Source organism: Lissotriton helveticus, chromosome 8 (assembly GCF_964261635.1).
Source record: "Lissotriton helveticus chromosome 8, aLisHel1.1, whole genome shotgun sequence".
Taxonomy (NCBI): Eukaryota; Metazoa; Chordata; class Amphibia; order Caudata; family Salamandridae; genus Lissotriton; species Lissotriton helveticus.
In genome coordinates this window covers 59297222-59323946 of record NC_136069.1, presented here as the reverse complement: position 1 = coordinate 59323946, position 26725 = coordinate 59297222, and the positions used below count along the sequence as shown (strand labels likewise).

The 26725-nt window shown below is 46.9% G+C and overlaps 1 protein-coding gene across 8 annotated transcripts in view; it reads left to right on the top strand.

Moving 5' to 3' along the window:
* The window catches only part of LOC144772352 (sodium/potassium-transporting ATPase subunit alpha-1-like), a 3188308-nt gene that overhangs the window by 455733 nt on the left and 2705850 nt on the right, over nucleotides 1-26725 (top strand). For 7 of the 8 annotated variants that reach the window (XM_078656616.1, XM_078656614.1, XM_078656612.1 and 4 more), the window contains exon 4: nucleotides 8721-8831. In XM_078656616.1, coding sequence (XP_078512742.1) covers nucleotides 8721-8831 — 111 coding nt within the window. The remainder of the gene's footprint in view (nucleotides 1-8720; nucleotides 8832-26725) is intronic. The other variant, XM_078656610.1, reaches the window with a different exon arrangement.

Below are 26725 nucleotides of genomic sequence, written 5' to 3'. Positions count from 1 at the left end.
TCTAGTGGACCACTTCATCACCCAAAACCATGGACCTGAGAATATACGCTGTAGGGTCTTAGAAAAGATAAACACAAACCCAAGAGGGGGCTCATTGACCTCTGCCCTTTACAGAAAGGAATGCAAGTGGATACATTTTCTGAACTCTGTAGCTGCTAGCTTAAATGAACATGAGGAGATATCTAAACAAATGGGCCTACTTTGATAACACTACATCCTATGCATGCCATCATCGGGGCTCCTGCATAGTACGTCCTTGAATTTATAGACACATCACATGTTCATGCATACACATACATGTTGCAGATCATTTCAGCTATCATGCATGTCTTACAACTAATCCAATGTTATATCTTAAATTTGCCCATGTGTATTCTAATAGATAAACCAATGGCATACTGTTAGCTACTCCATATACGCAGAATATGGATACTGTACCAATGATGTGCACTACTGTACTATGTGTTGTTGCCGATCGCCTCTATGCACTACTGTCCTATGTGTTGTTGCCGATCGTTTTTTTTTTTTTAAATCGTTTTTATTGAAGCATAGTGGTAGTATTATACGGTACAGTAATACATCGATGTCATGTATCATACATAATAATATTCCATCCCTGTACTTGCGCTTCATCAAGCTTTTTAGTTCGGTGTGAAAATAACTCGGTCCCAACTCCCCCCCCCCCAATTCCCTCCCCCCTTGGCACTGTTAGAGACATGCCCATCATCATGTTATGCAACCTCCCACCCGTCAGCACATGATGCGCATCGCCTATGGCTCAGGACCGCTGTGTGCACAACTAGGAATCCCACTGACCAATATTGACTCTGGACTTGTATTCAGTTGCCTGCATAGCAGCGTGTAGTAAGGTGCGCTAATCTCAAAACACTAGCCACTCCCTTTTATAGAGGTGTCAGGTGTGTCACTTCCTCGTCCCTCAAAGGACCCCATCAAAGTGTTCCAGTCTAGTGAGATAGGGTTTTTTCTGAGCCCCCTACGTTCCACCCTTTGTAATGTCATTCCTTCCGCCTTACCCCACCTTAGCATTTCCGCCCTCCATATCGCTGGATCCGGCGGTCTCGGCGATTTCCATTTCATTGTCAGGGTTCGTTTTGCTAACAGCAGAGCCAGGTCAGTGAAGCGCGTACCTACACTTTTCCTCCTCTCCACAGGACCCAGCCCCAACAATGTGTATTCCGGTGCGGTGTATGGTTTAGAAGGAACCAGCCTGGCCAGGTCATCATGGACAGCTGTCCAGTAGTATCCCAGTTTTGGACATTCCCAGAGCATATGGAGCAGCGCTGTGCTTGCCGCTCCACAACGAGGGCATGTGTCCGGCGCAGTGGGGAACATTGCATGTATGCGGCGCGGGGTTAGGTACGCCCTGTGTAGTAACATGAGTTGTATAAATTTGAACTTCGGGTTCCGGGACACCTTTTTTGGAACCGCTAAGATCTTGTTCCATTCCGCATCGCTAATAGGTCTTCCCAAGTCCCGTTCCCATTTGTCCCGTGTTGAGTATAACGGGAATGCTCTACCCTCCCGTATGCCATGCGTCAGCCATTTTGTCAGGTGACTTCCGGAACCCATCAGGTGTAGCATTGTGATCAAGGGGTTCATGGACGGCTCCTGTCCATCTGTTGCCCACACCCGCGTGATGTAGTGTCTCACCCCAGCGTGCAACAGGAACGACCCTCCAGGTGCGTGATGCGTTGCGCGGAAGTCCTCAAACGACATTACTCTGCCATTATTAAAGAAATCCCCCGCCGTTGTCACGCCCGCCTCATGCCAACCCTCCAGTTGCATACTCGAGAGTGGCCTCAGTCCCACCGGTAGTCCCAGCAGCGCCGATCGCTTCTTATCACTATAATGAATCGAGCTATGTTGTTCTACCCGATATTGGGGTTGCCCCACACAGCTTATGTGAATCTAGGTTCACACTGATGCAAGTTGTATTATTATTTTCAATTCATACTGTATTTGCACATCCCTCTGTAATTGTATATGTTGGCAGAGTAATGAATTTCCAATGCTTAGCCACAACAGCACCAGCATGTTTTTACAGAATCAATGTTATATTTGCGATAGGCTTGTTCTGATTGTCCTTAGAGATATCGCCGGCTTAGTCCCCTTCACGCTGCCTCAGACTCGAAGTAGTTAATTTTCACAGATCACGCACGTTGCGTGGTACAGTCATCGGATGACGCTGTCGCCAAGCAACGAGCGTGCTCAGCGTACACGCTTGTCTCAGAGCTGCTTTATACCGCTTCAGTGAAGGCTCACCTCACATTACGAACAGTTTCCGGCTTTGGACTTAGTGTTTTCCGATCGGCTCCACGACGGGTGAGTTTATGGGGGTTTGCCGCACTTATGAATCCACATCGGCACTTGTTTAGCAAGCTTGGACATTGACGTAGTTTAATGGGCACCCATCTGTCGTAACGCGTCTTTCATCTATCGCAATTCATTCTGTTCCCCCCCCCCCCTCTAAGCCTTGTTTGAGCAGTCAGCACAGTTTTTAATGGGCACAGTTGCACTGAATGAGTCTGGCCTTTTTAACGCATTAATCAGGATTGCTCTCTACGCTGAGCATTTTAAACCACATCACCACGCCATTATGATATTAGGCACGGCTTGAGACACTGTATTGTTTTTCTAAGTTCATCGGACCTTCCAGTGTACTACGAATTAAACCAGTTAACACACTGACTAGGTCCTCAAGCCACCATGGGCTTCACATTGTAGTCAGATCCATCACGGGGTTTCACTGAGTTTTACGCTGGATGTAACTATGGTGATGTTTCCATCCACAACAGATACCTTAATAGCAACCTTTTTCTAATATTAGATATGACCAGCAATTGAGTGGCAGTACATCAGGCAAATCATTATTCCTGATTCATGTGAGTACCCATTCACTCACCCTTTAATCTCTTGTGCAACCTCCAGTGCACCTTACTCTCTCTCTGATACCTAGCCTTATACATTGCAGACTGTCATCGTCCGCCTCCTGTCTTGATAAAGACCCGCAGCGACCACCAACTGGGGCGCACCAGGGTCGAAACGTCGATGCCCAATTAGGTCCAGAACACTCCATGATTCCTCAACAATGCACTAGGATTCCTTGGAGATCAATTAATTGCTGGCCTATCTATTATCTGTGTATATAATTGTATCTATTCATTTTCACTGTACATATACTTTAGCACTTGAGCACTTCTTTCACCAATTGTCACTGAACTGTGTCTATGTTTGATGGTCTCACTTTGTATTGATTGTTTGTTACTAAATGAAGTAATTCAGCATGAACATAATGGAATTCTAAACATAAATACTTATGAATTCAATACCTGGCTATACAATTTATTTATTTCTGCTTGAGCATTGATTTCTCATTTGTACATGTGTATCAGAGAGTGCTCATTTTTGCATGTATTAGCATTTTCCAAAGCAATTTGTCTTACCCAACAGAACCATTTGTTTGTTTATCCACTAATACCCAGGTTCTGAGGGACACAGGGTTACCCCTTTTCGTTAAGCTGTCACCGACGCGTTTCGAGGCTGACACGCCTCTTCCTCATGGGCTTCACAGAAAACAGACAGTAAAGATTCACTTCGTTCAAAATATTTTTTTTATTTGAAAATGTCCTCAGTGGGTTGGGCATAGTGCTATCATCAAAGACTATGCATTGTGGGGCTTGTAGTGCCTCAAAGTGAAAGTAATTGCTTTTAAATATAAAACGGACACTAAAACCTACGAAGGTAACAATTCACTTCATTTTGAACGAAGTGAATCTTTACTGTTTTTTTTGAAGCCCATGAGGAAGAGGCTTGTCAGCATGAGAAAAATGAAGGGCATGAACAAGGCAGGCTGCTACGAGGCATTACGAACACGACGCTGTGTGTGCTCTTTCAAAATGCTGGGGCATCTTTTGCATGGAATTTTTTACGCGGCGGCCTGCCGTGGAAATGAGCACCGTTCCTGTATCTGTGGGAAGGATCGTAGCGCAACGCCGTTCTGCTTATTGAGCCTACCTTAACTCTGCCTGACCTACCAAGGGACATTAATGTGCTTTTAAATATAAAACGGACACTAAAACCTACGAAGGTAACAATTACTTTCACTGCGAGGCACTACAAGCCCCACAATGCATAGTCTTTGATGATAGCACTATGCCCAACATACTGAGGACATTTTCAAATAAAAAAACATTTTGAACGAAGTGAATCTTTACTGTATGTTTTCTGTGAAGTAAAGTCAAATGTTTTCCCTTGGTCGAGGTACTGAGAGAGTTAGCCCAAATACTGCAATTGGACACAAAACTTAATTAAGTTTAAACATAAACAGAAACATTTTGTTATAAAAAGTATACAAAATTTATTAAAATACATAAAAATACATAGTCATTTCATTAAAACATTTTTTCAAACGTAGGAGACACAATCTTAGTTCATCTAGAATAAACACATTCTCATGCTGAAATCAATCATCTATAAGTGAAGTTACCACCTAGCAGGGAACAGTTATGAAATCAAAGGAAAAGGGGAGAGACAAACAGAGACAACAACAATTTGTCATAAAGATTTGCACATTAAAACCCTTATTTCAAGCTCAAACCTAGACCCGCTTCATTTTGTTGTTCTTGGGGTGAGCTAAATTATTTGATTGTGCACTAGTGGGCGTCAACGCGTTTCGATGGACTCTTTCAATAATGTGCCATCTTTGTCAAGACTTAAAAATATATGTCTCTCCTGTTGTGTGGCACTGGATGGTTGCCTCATTCAAGGAATTCCTGTTGGTAAACATATTAAGATCAGTATTTTAAATCAAACCACAGGTTTATCATTTGTATATTACATCTATTCATCATTAAAGGTTTTACATGTACTTAGTTTTCCTAATAGTTTATACATGTTGTTGAAAGTTCAATTACTCTCTACTGAATTGAACGCTTATTCTTGTATTCATTTTTCGTCAGCCTTTTTTGATTAACATACACTTATTGAGCATTACTCTTGTCTCCATCCTGACACAGCACATCTTTGATCTTGGGTCATACATGATGATATAATACCAGTATGTGGGCTTATGTTGGGAAACAGACCTCCCACCCAAAACAGCTCATGTTTGCATCTCTGTTCAGGAGAATACTTTTATGAGGGATTCCTATGAGGACCCCAACACCTTCCTCATTACACATCTACTATTGTCGTATCCTATGGTTACAACTTTAAATGGTAATCCCTCATACTTAATTTTGATTACCTTATTGCATTTCCATTTTGTCTGGCCGCAGATTTATTTCTGTTCTGTCGTAAAATTGCATCCCTGTTCCTGATTTGGTCTGCAATAATAAGGTTTTTTGCGTTTACAAAATGTATTACTCCTACTCTTCTAGATTTTATTGACTGTGTATATTCTTGATTACCTGAGGGTCCTTTTCAATGTTGCTCTTTGGTGCCCTTTATTCAGATTTTTCCAAGTGGTAATAACGCGCTATTGATCACCTATGGGGCGATATACGAAGGGTTTGGTTTTATTTACATTGCACTTTTAAGGAGCTACTTCTCCATATCGCATTTTTCTTTTCAGATTTGTTAGGTGTACCTTATTACAAAGGATGCTAGTTCCGTGGATGTTGATCTAAGTATCCTTGCGCTCTGTTACTCGTGCGCATTCTGCAAGTAAATGAGTCCCTGTACAGAGTACTATAGGTACCCAGGGCACAGGTGTACCCAAGGCCTACTAGGGGCTGCAGCATATCTTTTGCCACCCCTGGGTGCCCATCCAAACTGACACAACTGGCTGATCACTCAGCTGGGGCAAGTTTGTGTAATCACCCCTTGCTTAGATATAGTATTCCTATATCTAACCTTATATATAGACACATATGCACCTATAAGTCACTCCTATGGCAGGCCTTAACAATCCTGAAGGCTGAGTGCTTGGTTTTATGTGAGATGGTGCTCTAGCATGAGCTGAGCCTGTCTGCAGCTTTCGGAACCATGTCCTTATAGCTATTCTATGATATTGCCATACCATATACTCTTAAGTGCATTATGAACCTCGCGGTTAAATGCTAACTTTGGTCTGGCTTTATCAAAACATGTCGTGTAAGGTGTCATACGCTTTGGAATACTACCCCCTCGGCAGTTCTGGCGATGGGGGTAGCATTCCACCCTTCTAGATGGAGAAGACGGAGTAGTTTCTGTCCTGTAACTCCAGTTCTGTAGTAGGGGTATCTCTGTTATAGTCATAATCTAGTGAATAGTCCCGCCCATGTGTGTGGACCCCGGAGCAATCAAAAATAATCTCTTAAGGTGTCGAAAACTGCAGAACTGCACCGACACTTAAGAGAGAATTAAAGACAGATAATGCAGCCTATATCCACAGGCTACACTGTCCAGTACTTCAACTAGAAATTCCACCAAAAATCCACAAACAGCAAAGCCTGTCCAGATTTCTCTTGCCTTAACAGCAAAAACCCTCTGGAATGATAGATAGGAAGACCTGGACAGACAAGCCCCATAGGCTGCCATTATGTGGCTCAGAACAGGATACTGTGCCTTTAAGAGAACTTTCCAGAACTTCACAGTATCCCAGAATGCACTGCAGGTCCTTTTTACTTTCAGTTCTTTTTGAAGGCGCAACACGCCAGACCTGTAGCATTCCTTACATGAATATCTCTCTCCACCGGGGAGGAGGGCGGGCACTTATGATTACAACAGAGATACCCCTACTACAGAACTGGAGTTACAGGACAGAAACTACTCCTTCTGTAGTAGGGGATCTCTGTGTATAGTCATAATCTAGTGAATAGAATGGCAAGCCCATCCCCACACCAAAGTGGCGGTGGAGAAAAGAGAAATAACACCACTACTGTGCGAACAGATTTCGCAGCGAAGCCTGCCCAACCTGAGCGTCTGCCCTGGCATCAGTGTCCAGGCAGTAATGCTTAGCAAAGGTATGGACCGACTTCCAAGTGGCCGCCTTGCAGATTTCTGCAATTGGAACATTACGGAGCAAAGCAGTCGTGGCAGCTTTGCCCCTGGTGGAATGAGCCTTAGGTTTACCCCCTAAGGTCTTATTAGCCTTTTGGTAACTCAATTGTATACAGGACACAATCCACCTCGAGATGGACTGTTTAGAGGTAGCAAGACCCGTCCTGACTGATCCATAATTGATAAACAATTGGTCTGACCTACGAATATCCTTGGTTTTATCCAGATAAAATTTCAACACCCTCCTAACATCCAGGGAATGCAGGGACCTTTCCGCTGGAGAGGAAGGATTCTGAAAAAACGTAGGTAAAGTTATGGTCTGGTTAACATGAAAATCAGATATAACCTGTGGAAGAAATTTAGGGTGAGTAAGCATAACAACCTTAGCAGCATGAAATACAGTATAAGGTTCTTGGCAACACAACGCCTGAATTTCACTCACCCTGCGGGCCGATGTAATGGCCACGAGGAACGCCGCCTTCCAGGACAGGTGCTGCAACGAAGCCTTATGAATAGGTTCAAAAGGCTCCTTCATCAGTCTGGACAACACCACATTTAATTCCCATGAAGGCGAAGTAAGCCGGACAGGAGGGAACACTTTCTTCAAGCCTTCCAAAAAATCTTTGATCACAGGGATCTGAAAGAAGGAAGTCTGTGAAGGGCATTTCCTGTATTCAGTAAGCGCAGCAAGATGAACCTTAATGGAATGGACATTAAGGCCAGACTGCGCCAGATGTAGAAGATACGGAAGGATGACATCTTCCTTACACGTCGTTGGGTCATAGTTCTTAGACTTGCACCAGATGCAAAATCTCTTCCACTTGTAAGCATAAGAAGTCCTAGTGGAAGGTCGCTTAGCCTCCTTCAGAATGTCCCTGCAATCTTCAGGCAGATTTAAGTATTTGGTATTAAGGGGATTGCATATGGTAAAACAGCTGGCTTCACATGCCCTCTTGAGTTTAGCCTAAGACTGGTTTGTCCATGCTACCACTAGGATAGCTGGTCTATAAGGTTGACTTTACAACCATCACCATAAGGGTTGTTTGGACTGGTGCAAGGTGCTCACTAGAATAGTGAACATCATATACCAGGCCAACTTCTCACATTGGTTTAAAAAAAAAAAAAGCGGGTGTCTCTGGCCTGAAACAGGTTTGTTGGCATATATGTGCCTCAGTGGCACACATAGATGTCTAGAGCCCTCTGCAGACAGCTATCCCTCCTGCACCACACAGAGATGTTTAAGCTAACCCCTCAGTGGGCCTGGCAGGGACAGGAGGAGTTTGACCCCAGCCTTGGCCTCCTACCTGGCCGCGCACAGCCGCTGCTGCTGCCCAGGTAGATGGAGCTCCATCCCAGGCAGACATTTTGTATTTTTTCACACGGGCCAGTGAGCACTGCTCTTTTTCACACAAACACCTGCAGCGGCGTCAGAAGCAGCAGTTCTCGAGGAGGTGAGAGTTGTTCTCTTCCACCATTTTTGGATTCCGGATCTCACTGGGAATCCTACCTATTATTGTGCCATGCAGGGAAGACTTTTTGCGCATCATTTTTTGATGCTCCCACCTCTTGAAGTGGCAGAACGGTGGGATCTGGGAATCTAAATTTCAATGATAAAAGTAAAATGCAAAACATGTAATATGTGAGATTATGCTGAACGTTTACAATTCTTACCTTTCAATTTTATCAGCATATAAATTTTTGTGTTTTTTGTATCACAGCAGGCTGGACAAGACAACTATGAGCCTGCTGCCACGTCGGAAAATGACCCTACCACAAAGAAGACAGAGGGGGATCAAGACATGGACGAGCTGAAGAAGGAAGTCGCAGTGGTAAGGTGTTGTGCAGCAGGCAGTTTGTGTTATCATGGTTGTGTTATGTACAGTTGGTGCCATGGAATACCTTCGATCCCCAAGGTTCTTCTAAGATGGCTGCACTACTACCTCAGACCCGTCCGTTTTCCTAAAATGGCCATCACCACTGAGTCAGACCCCTCCAAGGCTTTCCTAAGATGGCAGCTGTAGGAGGCTGGCTTACTATATGGTGCACACTTAAAAGAGTGATGCATTTTGTACTAATCCAAGCAACACTTATGGTGATTTTAGTTGTCTTTGCTAACCTTAGGCTCTCACAGTGGTAGCTCTGGAGAGCAGCCTTCAGGCTTATCTTGTAAAGCAGCTTGTTTTACCACATTTAATCAGTAGTGTAGATTAGATGAAAAAGAACTGCATGAAAAGATGAAAAGAAAGTTTGTTTATTATACAACATAATCACTATCACAATGGTATTTCTTTTAGCTAGAGATATCAACAATAGGCACAAAAATACTTCAAAGAAATCAGATAAACAGAGCAAATATACACTAATGTCCAGGGGAGATAAACCATATACTAAAGATGTGGAATTCAAATTGCAAGGAAGAACTGGACTTGGACCAAAGGACTCAAAGAAGCTAAGAAAAACAAGAACCACCCAAGGTAAGTACCCAAGAACCCCACAGAGGCTGTGTGCAGAGTGGAAACACATCGGCGTACCCAATGAAAGTCTATTGAGACGTCGCAGTTGCAGTTTTGAAGAAAAATGTCCCTTCCCAGAGGACACCAAAGAAACCCTTTGGAGCACAGAAAGTTGGAGAGCCACCCCACCCACGGATGCCCCAGGAACCAGGTTACCTGCACCAGTGAAGCCAGGTGCATAGGAGTGAAGTGACGTCGTAACCTTTCATAGACGAGAATGGAAGACTTAGGAAGAAAGGCCTCTGGAGAAGTCTCTGAATAAGTCAGGTGGCATCCAAGGGTGGATTCTTGAAGAGGAAAATCTGCAAGCAGAGGGGACAGAGTCCCTTCCACTCAGAGGTGACCAGGAGACATGGAAGCACAATGCATGGAGCTCAGGAGAGTTGACGACGATGTTGTCACTGCAGCTGTGGGGAACCAGGCGATGCCGAGGAAAACCAGGAGCTGTACACAAGCTGTCCAAGAAGGCACAGAAATCGCAAGAGGACCACGAGCTGTGCAAGGATTGCAATGAGGACACTGATCTTCAAGGGATAAGGTGTTCTTGTAGCCCAAAGATCTCAGGAATGCAGAACCAACAAGCCTCGGCAATGGCAAGTCAATGCTTTGCACAGTGGTTTGGTCCCTACGGCTCAAACGAGAGATACTGTCCTCCAAATCACAGGGAAGACAGGTCAGGCCTCTGGAGAGCCAATGAACCACCACCTGTGGTCCTGGGCCTCGGGATGTCCGTAGGATGGCAGGAGCAGAAGAACGGTCAGCATCGTTGCAGTGTCTGCCGATTTAGGGGAGCAACTTCTCTACTCCAAGGGAAATTTCTTCAGATGTCCTTGTTGCCCACATGTCTTCTGGAGAACCTGAGCAAAGCACAGACACAGACGAGGCAAAAGACTTGCAGAATAGTGAGACCAGGAGCAGCAGGAGTCTTCCTTGAAGCAGTCTTGGTTCCAAGCGAAGTCCAACAAAGCTCAAGTGCCCAGACGGTTTAAAAGTGTCTTGGTTTCAGAGTTAAGTCTTGTTCCACAATTAATTTAAGGACCCACCCGCGGAGTAGCCCTTAAATACCCAAGGAAAGGGTTGGAACAAATTAGGGATCCCTGCCAGAGGAGGGGCTGGACAGAGGGGAGGATAGTCCCCTGTCCTTTGTCCAGTTTCATTCCAGAGCGGAAAAACAAAGGGTTCTCATCCAGGGGATACTCATCAAAAGTCATATATATATGCATATGTGAAAACATATACATGCAGCCTAAAATATTTCCAAAATGGCAAAGATGCTGAAAATTACATAGGTTTGCATAGTGGTAGCTATACTCTCCCAACCCCTAAGGAAGAAAGTGAGCAGTAAATATTTGCATAGAACAATGCTTTATTGCCAGAGAAAAACCTGTAATTGCAGGCATTTGCCAGTAGGCTGCAGTAGAGTATAAAGAAACAAAGAAAGACTGACACCTTGCCTTTAAGGCATTAGAGTAGGGGTACCGTGCCTTTAAGACCTGAAGGCGACCCCCTGCTCCCATGATGCGCCACAGGTGGCAGTTAGGCCAGTTCTTTTTTCCAGCTCTTCCTGCGAGGATCCTGGAGCTTGAGCTCTTCAGTTTTTGACTAAAACTGTTTATTGAAGAGAATCTTTTCAGAAAACTCAACATTTTCTGATTGGTTAAGGCTTCTGCTACTGTTTTTGTGGAGATCCACTGAATTATTTCAGTCCGAATGCCTGCTTTATTCAGAAAGTGTCCTTCCTGTGACAAGAAAATCGCACTGGCAGATCCACACTCTGTGTGTATTGTGTGGCTTCCATCTGCACACAATCCTGACAAGTGCTACTATAGCAGAAGTTCTCTATGCGGACCTTACGTGACAGAGAATGGATAAAACTCCATGCTATGCTGGAAAAGGACAAGAGCCATCAGGTGGGTGGCCATGGAGGCCCCAGGACATCGTCTTCCAGCAAGCAAGGCCAAAAACGGCGACGTTCCACTTCTCCTGACCCCAGGAAGAGGAAGGGGAGAAGAGATTCACCATCTACGTCGAAGAGGCCCAGACACTCTTCGGGAACACCATCGCGACGTCGAGAATCTCCGCCGCACCCAAGTAAGTCGGCATCGAGGAACCACACTTTGGGCTCAAAGTCAGTGGCTACTGACAAGACCAAGTCTCCGTCGACGTCGAGGCTTCCGTCGACGTCGAGACATTCTCCGCCACCCTCGAGGGGGCCGGCGTCGAGACGGCTAAACCGCCGTCGAGAGGTTCATCAACGACGTTGAGGAGATCGACATCGATCCGGCGCCAGGGAAGGTCGACACAACGTCGTAGAAGGTCGTCGTCGTCAACACAACGTCATGCAGAGTCGCCGTCAACACGACGTCGAGATCACCAACTCGACGCCGAAGATCGCCGTCGAGGTCACCACGTCGTGGACGTTCGACGTCGAGACCATCAAGATCTCGATCAACACCGATGGTCACACAGACATGTTTGACGGCGAAGCACTTGACGTCGAGAGAATAGGTCACAGGCGTTGTGGATTCACCGAGGCGATCGGATCCTAGGTCCAGAGTGTCGTCAGGGGACCGGTCATCGTCTCCTGGTCTTCATATCGTGCAGATATTTCCGGAAGTCTCCCCCAAATCTGCGGAGGGGAAAGCCCGTGGTTTGTCGCCTCACCATCCACAAGGGGCTGTATCTGGCAGTCGCCGTAGTCCAGACTCGGATTACTCCCGCATGTACTCGCCATCTGGTCCAAGGACAAGCACTCCAGCCAGACCATCAAAGTCTCCTCCACGGAGGCCAAGATCTCCTACCAGGTCAAGATCTCCTGCCAGGCCAAGAGCACCCAGGCCAAGATCACCCTCTAGGCCAAGATCTCCTTCTAGACATCGGTCTAGATCCAGGGGCTAGCACAGCCGTCATCGCGACAGGCCCCATAAGAGAAGGTGCACAAGATCTCCTACTTGGACTTCATCTACGAGATCTACGGTCCGGGACTATTCTCCGACCTTCTCCTCCACACCGCCTTCACGGGTTTCACCTATAGATGACATTTCTACTTTTACCGATGTTCTGGGTAAGGGGGCAAAGAAACTTAACATCTCTTTGCATACCCCGGTGGTTCCCACATAGGTCATCTTCGATACCCTCCACCATCGGAAAGCTCCCAGACCTCTGCTACCTCTGGTGCCAGGATTCCTGGAACCGGCAGTGGCCACCTTTCTTTCTCCTGCGACGGTGGGTTCTGTGCCTTCCAGAATCGCCAAGAAGTACAAGGCTCCAGCGGAGGACCCCTTGTTCCTCAGGACTGATCCACCCGCTGGTTCAGTCATCATGGCGGAAGCCATGAAATCCCATTCTGCTTCCACCTCATCCTCAGTACCACCGGAAAAGGATAGTAAGCAGATGGACTCGTATGGGAGGAAGATGTGCAACACTTCAGCTTCATCCATGAAGGTTGCCAGTGCCTCGGCCCTTCTCGGGCGATACGATAGATCTCTCTTGGATTCTCTCACTCGCTTCAGTGAGAAGCTTCCCAAAGAAGACCAGCAGGATTTTACAGAGATCCTACAAGAGGGAGGGCTTGTTGCTAACCAAGTAATCAGCGCAGCAGCGGATGCTTCCGACCTTGCAGCTCATGGTTACTCCCATGGAGTCTGCTCAAGACGCTCGGCTTGACTCCGCCTTACAGGCCTTAAGCCTGATTCCCAAAAGAAGATAAAACCTTCCTTTCAATGGCTCATCTCTGTTTGGGTCGCATGCCGACGACGAGATGACTAAGATGAAGGCGGAGATGGACACGGTTAAAGCTGTGGGTTTGGAGAAACGCAAAGAGTTTAAAAAGCGCTTCCGTCAGGACAACAAGCGGTCTTACCAACTGAGGGTTCAAACCCCTCAGTGGTCTTCCCAAACACAGCAAAGATCTCAGTTCCATCAGAGATGCCCTGGTAGAGGCAGAGGAAATAACAACAAACAACAGTCCTCCTCCAAGCAACCTCCCAAACCTTGAGGCGTTGCTTCCTCCTCAACTGTTCGCCACTCCGGTGGAGGGAGAATAGCTTGCCACCTGGTAGAGTGGAAATCCATAACAAAGGACAAGTGGGTGCTGAGTATTGTGCAGCATGGTTACTTGCTGGGGTTCAAGTCCCCTCCTCCGCAAGTGCCCCCTCAACTCAAGCACCTTACTCGACTTCAAAGTCAGCTGTTGAAGGACGAAGTTTCTTCCCTTCTCAAGAAAAAGGCCATAGAGGAGGTCCCTCCCATGCGAGGAAATCAAGGAGTGTACTCCTCTACTTTCTAGTCCAAAAAGGAGGGGTAGCCAAGGAGTACAGACCTATCCTCGACCTATGTCTGCTGAACAGGTTTATCAAAAAAGAAACATTTTGTATGCTAGCCCTGCACCAGATCTTTCCACACCGTCACCAGGGAGACTGGATGTATGCCATTGACCTGCAGGACGCGTACTTTCATATACCTGTCTCAGTAAAACTTTAGAAATTCCTCAGGTTTCAGATAGTCTGTCACCACTACCAGTATCGAGTGCTGCCGTTTGGCCTCAAATCTGCCCCACGGACATTCTCCAAGTGCATGGCGGTGGTGGCTGCCTTCCTCCGCAGGCGGAAGATCTTCGTCTATCCCTATCTAGACGACTGGCTCCTAAAAAGCTCCACACCAGGTCTGCTTCAGAGCCATCTATCATACTGTCTCAACCTGATGCATTCATTGGGGTTGCAAGTCAACTACAAGAAGTCAGTACTCAATCCCACCCAACGAATACACTACCTAGTCGCCTCTTTGGCAAGCGTGTGTCCTTCGGGGTAGAGGTTGTCATCCATGCTTCTGAAGTGTCGCACCCTGCTAGACACCCAAAGTCCCACAGCCAGGCAAGTGTCGTCTCTACTGGGATCGGTGGCCTCGTGCATTAACATCGTGCCCAATGCACGCCTTCACATGAGGCCTCTGCAGCAGGCTCTCGAGGACCAATGGTCTCAGAGATCAGGGCACTGGGAAGATCTTGTTTCTCTCCACCAAGTTGCCAGAGACTCCATCAGAAGGTGGATGAAACGATCTCATCTTCAGGGAGTCCCTTTTCATCAGTCGCCTCCATCGCAGACAGTGGTCAATATGCCTCAATGCACGGCTGGGGCGCCCATATGGACCAGCTTCAAGTACAAGGTCTCTGGTCCGTAGTAGAAAGAGGCTACCACATCAACTTCTTGGAGCTTCGGGCTGTCTATCTGGCTCTCAGATCTCTCTACCCGTCTCTGCGCACCAACCACATTCAAGTTCAGACAGACAACACAACAACAATGTTCTATCTGAACAAGCAGGGAGGCAGAAGGTCACGAGTTCTGTCTGGAAGCTCAATCCATTTGGCACTGGCTTCTGGCGAGAGGTCTCTCCATCGTGGCAGTTCACCTGCCAGGAATCCTGAATGTTCAGGCGGACGGCCTAAGCAGAGACTTTGTAGAAGCGCACAACTGGGTGCTCAACGAAGAGCTCACACAGGAGGTGTTTCGTCAATGGGGAGTACCAGACAGATCTTATCGCAGACGCGGCAAACGCAAAATGCCCCGTCTTCGCGTCCAGATTCCCCAAACCGGGATCACGGGGGAATGCACTTTTGATCAGCTGGTCTCATACATTGCTGTATGCTTTTACTCCCCTGCCTCTGATCCCGGCGCTGATACAGAAATCCTACAGGACCAACACCAGGATGATCCTGATAGCGCCGGAGTGGCCACACCAGTGGTGGTACCCGGATCTCCTCCAGCTGTCGGAGCCCCCTCACTGGAGGCTGCCCTGCCGCCCAGATTTGCTGACCAAGGACGAGGGGAAGGTGTTTCACTCGAACCTTCCTTCCCTTCGATTGACGGCATGGCTCCTGAGGTCATCCAATATGGCCACCTGCATGAACAATCTTAAAGAAGCAAAGAGGCCCTCCACGAGAAAGTCTTATGCTTTCAAGTGGAAGATATTTTACATTTGGTGTCTAGACAACTCTCTTGATCCTATCCACGGTCAGGAGCAGGTTATTCTACCCTACTTATTACATTTGGCAAGGTCAGGCCTGAAGTATCCCTCCATCAGGGTTCACTTAGCGGCAATAACAGCCTATAGGAAGTCACCTTCTCAGACCTCATTCTTCCTCAAGCCTGTGGTCAAAGATTTCTTGGAGGGGCTTATGAAAGTGTTTCCACCAGTGAGGTCCCCCTCTCCTCCATGGGAGCTTAACATCGTACTCACCAAATTGATAGGTGCTCCCTTCGAGCCTATTCATAAGGCTTCTTTGGAGCACTTGACCTGTAAAGCTGCCTTTTTGGTGGCCATCACCTCTGCCCGTAGGGTGAGCGAAATCCAGGCCCTGTGTTGCAAGGAACCTTACACAGTGTTCCATGCCAATAGGGTGGTGCTAAGGACGCATCCAGGCTTCCCACCCAAGGGGGTCTCGTACTTCCATATTAATCAGACTATTACTCTGCCTACCTTTTTTCCTCAACCAACTACTTCCCCGGAGAGGTCTCCACACTCTAGATCTCCGGAGGGTTCAGAAATTTTATCTGGCTAAAACTCTTCCACTTAGGAAGTCTGACCGGCTCTTTGTTAATTATGGGTCAACTAATACCGGTCTGTCAGCCTCAAAAAGATCTATTTCACGATGGATCGTCTCCTGTATAGCTCTGTCTTACCAATTAGCTAACAAGGCTGTACAGGGCAAACCTCATGCACACTCTACTAGAGGGAAAGCTTCTACTACAGCTCTCCTTCGTAACATTCTAGCATCTGAAATTTGCAAGGTGGCTACATGGCGTTCAGTACATCCCTTTACCCGCCATTATTGCCTAGATTCAGATGCACAGGTCAATGCCCAAGTGGGACAGACCTCTCTGAGGAATTTGTTTGCATAACTGCATTATAAATATGATGTTGATTCATGTTTTTTGCTGTATACTTGATTGCTCGTCCGCGAGACTTTGGGTATGGGCTTGCTACTCTATTCATAGATTATGACTATTGATGAGTATCCCCTGGATGAGAAGGATTAGTTACTTACCTGTAATCCTAGTTCTCATCCAGGGGTATACTCATCAAAGTCATAAGCGGCCCACCCACCGCCCCGGACGAGCATTATTGCAAAGTTATGATATGTTACTATGGATCTACTCAGGTGTTTCTCTTCCAGGGGATCCTCATCAATAGTCATAAGCACTGAATATTCCCGCCCACGCGCGGGGACCTCGGAAATATTATAAAAATATATATGTAAATTACATATGAATAGCTCCACAAATATATATACACATATATCATTTTTTCTCACACCAATGCAGCCCCAAAAATGAGGCTAAACAATGTAAATAATCATACATATACTGAAATAGAAATGAAACAAAAAACACATTAGGTCAAATAACCCTTGAACTCTGTGTTTTAATGAACAAAAGACTCATAAATCTTGTTAATTGCCAATAAACATACATTGTTAACCACAGGCTGCATTGAACCGCAATAGCATAGAAAATGAAACCATTTTCAACAAAAACTGGCACCGTGCCTTTAAGGCAGCCATGACCCCTGGCTTACCATCATGCCTCAGGGGTGACAGTTAGGTCAGTTGTTCTTTCCCGCTCCTTCAGTCAGGACCCTGGTTCAACAGCTCCCTTTCTTTTTGACTTTCTGTCAAAAAATACTAACGAATTTCTACAATTTTTACTTTCACTCGACGCCTTTTGGGCATAGAGTGTTAGTGCTACCTTTTTTACATCTGAAAAAAGGAATTTTTCTGTCAAAAATGCCTTCTCTCTTTGACAACTGCCCTTCTTGTGGGAAGAAGAAGGTCAAGACTGACACACATCCTGTGTGTATCCTCTGCCTCCCTGATTCTCATTCTGCGAGTTCTTGTGAACACTGCAAGAAGTTATCAAATAGAACTCTCAAGGATAGGGAGAGAATTCGTATTTATGGTCTCTCTGAGAGAGGTACGTCTCCTAAGAGGCAGAAGAAGCACAGGACGCGATTGACATCGTGAGAAGTCCCGACTTGCTCACCTTCGGCGTCGAAGAGGCCGTCGATGACGGCGAAGACGATGAAGACTTCAGCGTCGAGAAGTAAGGTACCTCTGCTGCAGTCTACGGGGCGTGCAGCGTCGAGAGAAAGGTCTCCGTTGGAGCATAGGAGCTCGACGTCGAGACAGCCGGCGTCGAAGCATCATCACCAATCTTCAACGTCGCAGCTTCTTCCGTCGACGCCAGGGTCATCGGCGTTCGACGTCGAGGCACTCTCCGTTGACGCCTAGTCATCGGCGTTCGACGTCGACGTCTGGCCAGCGACGCTCGGCGTCGAGGCATCCTCCGTAGCCGTCACACCATCAGCGGTCGACGTCGAGGAGATCCCTGTTGACGTCGCAGCATCGACGTTCGACGTCGAAGCAGCCTCCGTCGACGCCTGGTCAACGGCGTTCGACGTCAAGAGGGTCCCCGTCATTGTCGCAGAAGCATGGGTCAACGTCAAAAGGTATATCTTCAAGGCAAGTCTCTCCTCCAAGATCTCAGGGGAGGTCACCTTCGGGGCAGACTGCTTAGGGAACAGCTAGTCAGTCCTCGGATCAGGCTCATGCCTTAACACCACAGCAGAGGTCCCCAAGATCGGCTTCAGCTGCGGAGGTGGAACATTCCTCAGTGCATAGGAGTCCTCTGGCCAAGAGGAAAAGAGTATCGGACGAACGTGCTTCCAGAAGTCGCACAAGGTCTACCTCCAGACGCAGAGGGGGGTCTCCGGTGAGTTTGTCATCATCCTCTTCCGGCTCCCTGTCTCACCGTGGACGATCTTCAGATGTGATCCTCTACTCCTCGGATAGTGAGAGGTCCAGACATTCTCCTGCTCGTTCGCAGCATGGGTAAAAAAATGGATTTGCCTCCTCCGGCACGTTCACCAGTGAGAGAGCGCACCCAGAAGTCTCCTTCCATCAGGCTATCTCCAAGATGGTGTAGGCCTCTGCATCACTGGGCTCCAGACAAAGAGACAGCGGCCAGGTTGCAAGCTCATCGGGATCAACAAGTCTCTCGACCCAGGAAGAGATCGAGCTCCCGAGGGCGCTCCAGTAGGCGAAGATCGAGGTCAAGGAGACGGTCTCGCAGATCTCTGACTACTTCTTCATCTCCGACCCGTTCTCACAGGGATTATTCTCTGACTCTGACGGACAGTCCTCCATCGAGAGTATGCCCTATAGACGATATTTTCACGTTTCAAGACATTGTGGGCAGGGGTGCTTTGAAACTGGGAGGGCCCATGACTACTCCACAGGTCAAGATTTCTGTGATCTTTGAAACCTTGCGTCACAGAACGGCACCCAAGCCTCTGCTGCCGTTGGTACCTGGAATCATAGATCCCGTCAATGAGGTCTTCCTTACTCCAGCGACTGTAAAGGCCGCCCCAGCAAGGATTCTTAAAAAGTATCGCTCGCCAGAGGAGGATCCACTCTTCCTCTGGTCTGACCCACCACCAGATTCTGTGACCATTGCGGCGGTGAAGAAATCCAGTGCTGTAGCTTCCTCATCCACAGTGCCTCCGGATAAGGAAAGCAAAATACAAGATTCGTGGGGGAGAAGAGTCTGCAACACCTCAGCCTCTTTTCTCAAAGTCTCTAATGCGGAAGCCCTTCTGGGGAGGTATGATAGATCCTTGTGGGATTCTCTCCAAAGGTTCATTGAGAAGCTCCCTCAAGAGGACCGTGAAGATTTTGAGGAGATTCTGTTGGAGGGCAGCCAAGTCTCCCATCAGATCATAAGCGCCGCGGCGGATGGAGCTACCCTTGCAGTGCATGGCTTTGCGCATGGAGTGACAGCAAGGAGGTCTTCATGGTTGCGCCTGACAGCCTTCAAACCTGAGGCTCAGGCTAGGATCGTGAACTTGCCCTTTTCAGGTACATCATTGTTTGGGACAAGCACGGATGAGGAAATGCAACGCATGAAGTCAGAGTTGGACACTCTTAAGGCCGTAGGGCTTGAAAACAAGAAGGAATTTTGGAAGAAGTACCGCTCCTACAACAAGGGCCCTTCCAAACAGAGCGTTCAAACCCCTCAATGGCAGAAGGGACAGGGCCAACAGGGATAACAGAAGTCCCAGTTCAGAGGCAAGCAAGGTGGAAATCAACGCCAGGGCAATAATTCCAACAAGTCCCAGCAGAAGCAATGAGTTCTTCCAGCGCCGTTGACCACTCCAGTGGGGGGAAGCATTGTGCATCATATGTCAGAGTGGGAAAGCATTACTCAGGACAGATGGGTGTTGACTACACTTCGGAATGGGTACTGCCTTCGTTTCAAATGCCTGCCTCCACCCGTCCCTCCAAAGCCAACCTTAAGTCATCAACTCATCCTTTTGGAAAAAGAAATAGCGATACTTCTCGCAAAATCAGCCATAGAGAGGGTTCCTATCGCTCAGAGGGGGAAGGGAGTGTACTCCCGATATTTCAGAAAAAAGGGACAAAAGGCAGAATTCAGGCCCATTCTGGACTTGGGAACGCTCAACCTGCACATCAAAAAAGAGAAGTTCCGCATGTTGGCACTTCACCAAATATATCCGAATCTCAGGAAGGGAGATTGGATGTGTTTGATGGACCTCCAAGATGCCTACTTCCATGTCCCGGTGCACCTCAAACACAGAAGATTCCTGCGGTTCCTGGTGGGGACCTCGCACTACCAATTCAAGGTCCTGCCCTTCGGGTTGAAGTCAGCTCCCCGGGTATTCCCAAAGTGTGTTGCATTAGAAGCGGCCGCTCTACGCCGAAGGGGAGTCTTCGTGTACTCATATCTGGACGACTGGCTACTGAAAGGTCCTTCCCCAGATGCTGTAAGGAATCAATTCCAAACCTGCATCCAGCTCTGTCACCGGTTGGGTTTACATGTCAACTTCAGCAAGTCAGTCTCACAACCCACCCAGAAGATTCACTTCCTAGGAGCTCTTCTAGACTCCGAGGTAGGAAAAGTGCTTCCTTCGGCGGAGAGACAGTGTTCTATAACCCAAAAGTGTCAGCTGGTACTTCGCCACAAGGATCAGAAAGTGCGAAAGATTGCCTCCCTGCTAGGTTCGATGGCTTCATGCATCTTTCTAGTCCCGAATGCCAGGCTTCGGATGCGTCCTCTTAAGCAGGATCTGGAGGACAAGTGGGACCAACAGTCAGCTCGCTGGGACGATCGGATTACTCAGAAACCGCTCGAGCTTCCATTCCATGGTGGACAAAGAAACAGAACCTGCAGGTGGGAATTCTGTTACATCAACCTCCTCCTGCATAGACCATGATCACTGATGCTTCTCTTCAAGGCTGGGGGGCACACATGGGTCACCTCCAAGTGCAAGGTCTGTTGTCTCCCAAAGAAACTACGTATCACATCAACATGCTGGAGTTGAGAGCAGTCCGCCTGGCTCTCAAAGCGTTCCTCCCCTCGCTTCAGGAAACATCAATATTCGTACAAACGGACAATACCACCACAATGTACTACTTAAACAAGCAGGGCGAAATGCGCTCACGGACTCTGTCACTGGAGGCCCAGTGCATCTGGCATTGGCTTCTGACTCGCAAATAGTCGGTCACGGCGGTCCACCTCCCAGGAGAACAGAATGTGAGGGCGGATGCTCTGAGTCGGCATTTCATAGACAGAGAGGACTGGGTTCTAAACGACGACGTGCTCGAAGGAATCTTCCAGTCATGGGGTCGTCCAGCCTTAGATCTGTTCGCGGACGACGAAAACACCAAATGCCAAGACTTCGCCTCGCGGTTTTATCGGCCAGGAACAAGAGGGAATGCCCTTTTGATAGACTGGTCAGGGGAATTTGTGTACGCCTTTCCACCACTTCCGCTGATTGCGAAGGTGGTGAGAGAGCTGACACACTCATGCACAACAATGATTCTCATTGCCCCCGACTGGCCGAGACAATGGTAGTACACGGACATGCTTCATCTGTCAGTGGCTCCTCACAAGAGACTGCCATGCAGGCCGGACCTGTTATCCAAAATGAACGGGAGGTTTCATCATCCCAACCTTCCGTCACTGAGCTTGACAGCATGGCTCCTGAGGTCATACAATACAGCCATCTAGGATTGCCACAGGACTGCATGTCCATCCTGAAGGAAGCAAAACGACCTTCCACGAGACATTCTTATGCCTGTAAATGGAATCGCTTCTATCTGTGGTGCATGCAAAATGGTCATCATCCTATCAAGGGTCAGGAAGACGTTGTTCTTCCTTATTTGTTATATCTGGCAAAAGCAGGTTTAAAGTTTAATTCTATTAAGGTGCATCTAGCCGCTATAACAGCGTATAGGCGGTCACCGTCACAACCTTCTTTTTTCCAGTTACAGGCTGTAAAAGACTTCCTGCAAGGGTTGAAAAAAGTGTACCCTCCGGTGCGTCAGCCTTCTCCTCCCTGGGAGCTGAACCTGGTGCTATCGAAGATAATGGGTCCGCCCTTTGAACCCATTCATAAAGCTACTTTGCAGCACCTTTCCTGGAAGGCTGCTTTTTTGGTAGCAATCACGTCAGCTCGTAGGGTGAGTGAGATCCAAGCTCTCTGTTCCAAGGAACCCTATACTGTGTTTCATTTGAATAGAGTGGTACTAAGGACACATCCGTCCTTTCTTCCTAAAGTGGTGTAAAATTTTCATGTCAATCAGACCAGTTCCCTGCCCACTTTCTTTCCCAATCCCTCTTTTCCAGCTGAGAGGGCTTTGCACTCTTTGGACCTGAAAAGGGTTTTCAAATTCTATCTGGATAGCTCCAAGGCTATATGTCATTCTGATCAACTGTTTGTTAACTATGGATCGATCAGAACAGGTCATGCAGCCTCGAAACGGTCTATTTCGAGATGGATCGTTTCGTGTATCAAGCTTGCTTACCAGTTGGCGCAGAAAACTCTCGGGATTTCTCCAAGAGCACATTCCACCAGGGGTAGAGCTGTGACTGCGGCTTTTCTCCAGAATGTGCACATGTCTGAGATCTGTAAGGCGGCGACTTGGAGGTCCGTCCATACATTTACCAGATATTACTGTCTTGATTCTGACACTAGAGCAGATACCCAGGTAGGCCAGGCCTCCTTGCGGAATCTGTTTAGCAACTGAATGCTCGGCTGTTATAAATGTTTTTTTGGTTGGGTCATGTATTTCTCATTTACCTGCAGGTGGTGTTTGGGCTTGCTATTCTATTCAGTGCTTATGACTATTGATGAGGATCCACTGGAAGAGAAGGATAAGTTACTTACCTGTAATCCTAGTTCTCTTCCAGGGGTATCCTCATCAAAGTCATAAACACACCCACCCGCCTCCCCAGGTAAATGAGAGTGGTCTGTTCTATGACTTGTGGTTGAGCCCTGACTTCAGGGTTATGCAAAGAACAACTGACCTAACTGTCACCCCTGAGGCATGATGGGAAGCCAGGGGTCATGGCTGCTTTAAAGGCACGGTGACAGTTTGTGTTGAAAATGGTTTCATTTTCTATGCTATTGCTGTTCAATACAGCCTGTGGCTAACAATGTATGTTTATTGGCAATTTACAAGATTTATGAGTCTTTTGCTCATTAAAACACAGAGTTCAAGGGTTATTTGACCTAATGTATTTTTTGTTTCATTGCTATTTCAGTATATGTATGATTATTTACATTGTTTAGCCTCATTTTTGGGGCTGCATTGGTGTGAGAAAAAATGATATATGTGTATACATATTTGTGGAGCTATTCATATGTAATTTACATATATATTTGTATAATATTTCCGGGGTCCCCGCACGTGGGTGGGAATATTCAGTGCTTATGTCTTTGATGATGATACCCCTGGAATAGAACTAGGATTACAGGTAAGTAACTTATCCTTATGCACCTCCAAAAAGAACTGACCTAACTGCCACCTGTGGTGCATCATGGGAGTAGGGGGTCGCCTTCAGGTCTTAAAGGCACGGTACCCCTACTCTAATCCCTTAAAGGCAAGGTGCCAGTCTTTCTTTGTTTCTTTATACTCTACTGCAGCCTACTGGCAAATGCCTGCAATTACAGGTTTTTCTCTGGCAATAAAGCATTGTTGTATGCAAATATTTACTGCTCACTTTCTTCTTTAGGGGTTGGGAGAGTATTAGCTACCACTATGCATACCTATGTAATTTTCAGCTCTTTGCCATTTTGGAAATATTTTAGGCTACATGTACATGTTTTCACATATGTATATATATATCTATATATATATCTATATATATATATATATATATATATATAGATATATATATATATATGTATTTTCTATATGCTCCGGGATACCGCACATGGGCGGGGATTATTCATAGATTGTGACTTTGATGAGTATACCCCTGGATGAGAACTAGGATTACAGGTAAGCAACTAATCCTTCTCTCATAGGGGATTTCTGTGATAGTCATAAGCATTGAATAGTCCTGTATGCCTGAGGGGGACCCCGGAGCACTTTTTCCAATATATCTTCTTAAGTGCTGAAGTCTGCATTTTTTCTGGAAGGCCTTGAAAAGTCCCTTAGGAAAGTCATAATGCAGCCTAAAGGACACGGCTTCAGTGGTCAGAATTCTTCATTTTGAAGGGGCAAAAGGAGAGACCCCTAGGAAATATACACTTAATGCATAAATAATTTTGCAAGGTCACAGTAAAAGAACCTTCACAAACCCTTTTACTAAGAGAGAAACAGAGATGAAGAAGTGCAGGGCAATGTAGCCCATAGGCTGCCATTATAAGTAAAGAAAAAGGAGACTGTGTCTTACAGTGAGACCTCCAATATCCCATCATGCTCAGCCTGAGGCAGTTACCTCTTCTTTTTCTTTTTTTCCGGCTAGTGCTGGCAAAACCCTTAGAGCATTGAACTCTACCTTTATAGGTCTTTTTTTCAAAATAGAACTTTGAAGTTCAGTTTTTTTTGCTTCTGTTTTTTGCTTCACTCAACGTCTTTTGCCTTTCTCTATTGAGTGTAGTATTTGCCTGACAGGACAAAGGTATTTTTTTTGTGTAAAATTATTTTTCTTTTCGACAAATGTCGTCCCTTCGGAAGGAAGAAGGCGAAAACAAACCCCGACGAGGTCTGAATCATCTGTCTACCATCTTCTCATCTTCCTGCCTCATGTGACATTTGCAAGACCTTCTCCAGACGAACTCTGCATGACAGGGAGAAAATTCGCCTTCAGGGACGGGAAGTAAGAAGAAGACAATGGGACCTCTGAGCAAGGGGGCGGTAACTCTCCCACCAGAGCGCTTCCTTCCCTCAGCTTCCAGTGATCGTTGAAGGTCTGAGAGGTGTTTTTCAGGTAGAACATGCTATAGGTCCTGGTTGAGGTGGTCAACGTCAAGAGGACACCACACAGGATATATATAAAATATATATGTATTTATTCACTAACACACTCCTCTGAACTCTTTATGAGGTCAGAGGCATAAGCACATAACAAGTTACACTTGGAAAATAATTTAAATAGCACAATATACAGTTAGGCCCTAGGGGCGCGGAAACCCATATACTAAGTAAGTGGTATAAGGACCACGATTTGGGAAAGGAGCAGGCCTAGGGCCTAGAGAATCGCTGGGGCTACACTATCTGACCCTTAGGTTAGGAGTAGGAGGACCACAGACAGCGCGTTCAGTGTCTTTACACACACGCGGGAGTCAATGTTAAGTCAATGGGAACCTAGAAGGTAAGTAAATGAAGATTTAGGACACTTCCGGTCTAGCTAGGAGGAAACAACTAGTAAATCTGGACAGTAGGATAGTCAATCCCTACTGGAGCACCGAAGTACTCGCGTTACCTCACCCACGGGCTGCGGGTGCATAGGTGTCAAAGTGTGTCGGGTTTCGTCGTTGTTCTCAATGGAGCCTTGAAGAAAGATGCTGCAGGCGACCAGGAGGAAGATGTCCGGGTGGATGCAAGGGTGGATCGGAGATGAAGAGTACCTGAAAGCAGAGGGGACAGAGTCTAGGGGCCCGATGTAGGTAGGCATTTACCGGTCGGTAACGGCCGAATTCGGCCGTTACTGACCGGTAAATGCCTTTTCCAATGTAGGGGGCATGTATTTACAGATTCTGTATTTTTACCGAATCTGTATTTACCAAATCGGTAAAATTACCGAATTGGTAAATACAGACTCAGTAAAAATACCGAATCTGTAAATGCAGATGTAGGTGGCGCTTTAAACAGTGCCACAGGCCCCTCAGAATTTGTTATTTACCATGTAATACTATTGCATGGTAAATAAGGAATTCAGGTGTACATGCACATCTGTGCATGTACAACTGTGCCATGTGACACACAGACATGCCCTTAGGGCATGTCTGTGTGCCACATGGCACACAAGCCTGACATTGGGGTACTACAGGGTGTCAAAGTGACACCCCGTTCCCCCTGGCAGGATTCGGTATTTACCGATTCTGTAATTACCGAATCGGTATTTGCCATTGATTCCTATGGGCTTCAAGGCCCATAGGAATCAATGGCAAATACTGATTCGGTATTTACCGAATCGGTAAATACCGAATCATACAGATTCGGTAATTGAAAAAGAAAAATTACCTACATCTGCCTACTTCCAATTTACCTACTCCTAAATACCGAATCGGTATGATTCGGTATTTAAGAGTAGGTAAATCGAGATTACCTACATCGGGCCCTAGGTCACTAGCCAGTGACCGGGTGGAACCAGGGAGGAACCAGATATCATCGAGGAGCAATCAGGTGCGGATGTGAAGCTTGTTGCAGCCACGCGGACCAGGAGGCGTCGAGGATGACCAGGTGCTGGAGAAGAGCTGTCCCACGAAGGTTCTCGCAGATGGAGGGGTCGGCTTCAAGATCGGAGCCAACAAGCCTAACCAAAGGCAACCCACGCAGGATACACAAAAGGCTTCTGGTGCAGACCAGGAGGGTCTGAGGTACTTCACCTTTTCAGGGAAGCAAGGGCCAGTCTGGAGCAACCAGACCAGCGATGAATTTTCACAAGGATCGTCGTCAGAGGGCTACTAGCCAACAGGCCAGCAACCGGACAACGCGTCGAGCAGAACACAAGCAGAAGGGCCCCACGCAGATCTCGTAGAGTGTGGAGGGCTGGTCTTCAGTGCAAGTGGAGCTCGGTGTCGGGGTGTCTCAGTCCCAAGTGCACAGCTTCGAGGATGCCTCAGGAGCTGCGCTGTTAGCAAGTTGAAGACTTTCCAAGTTGCTTGGTTCCACGGATTCCGAC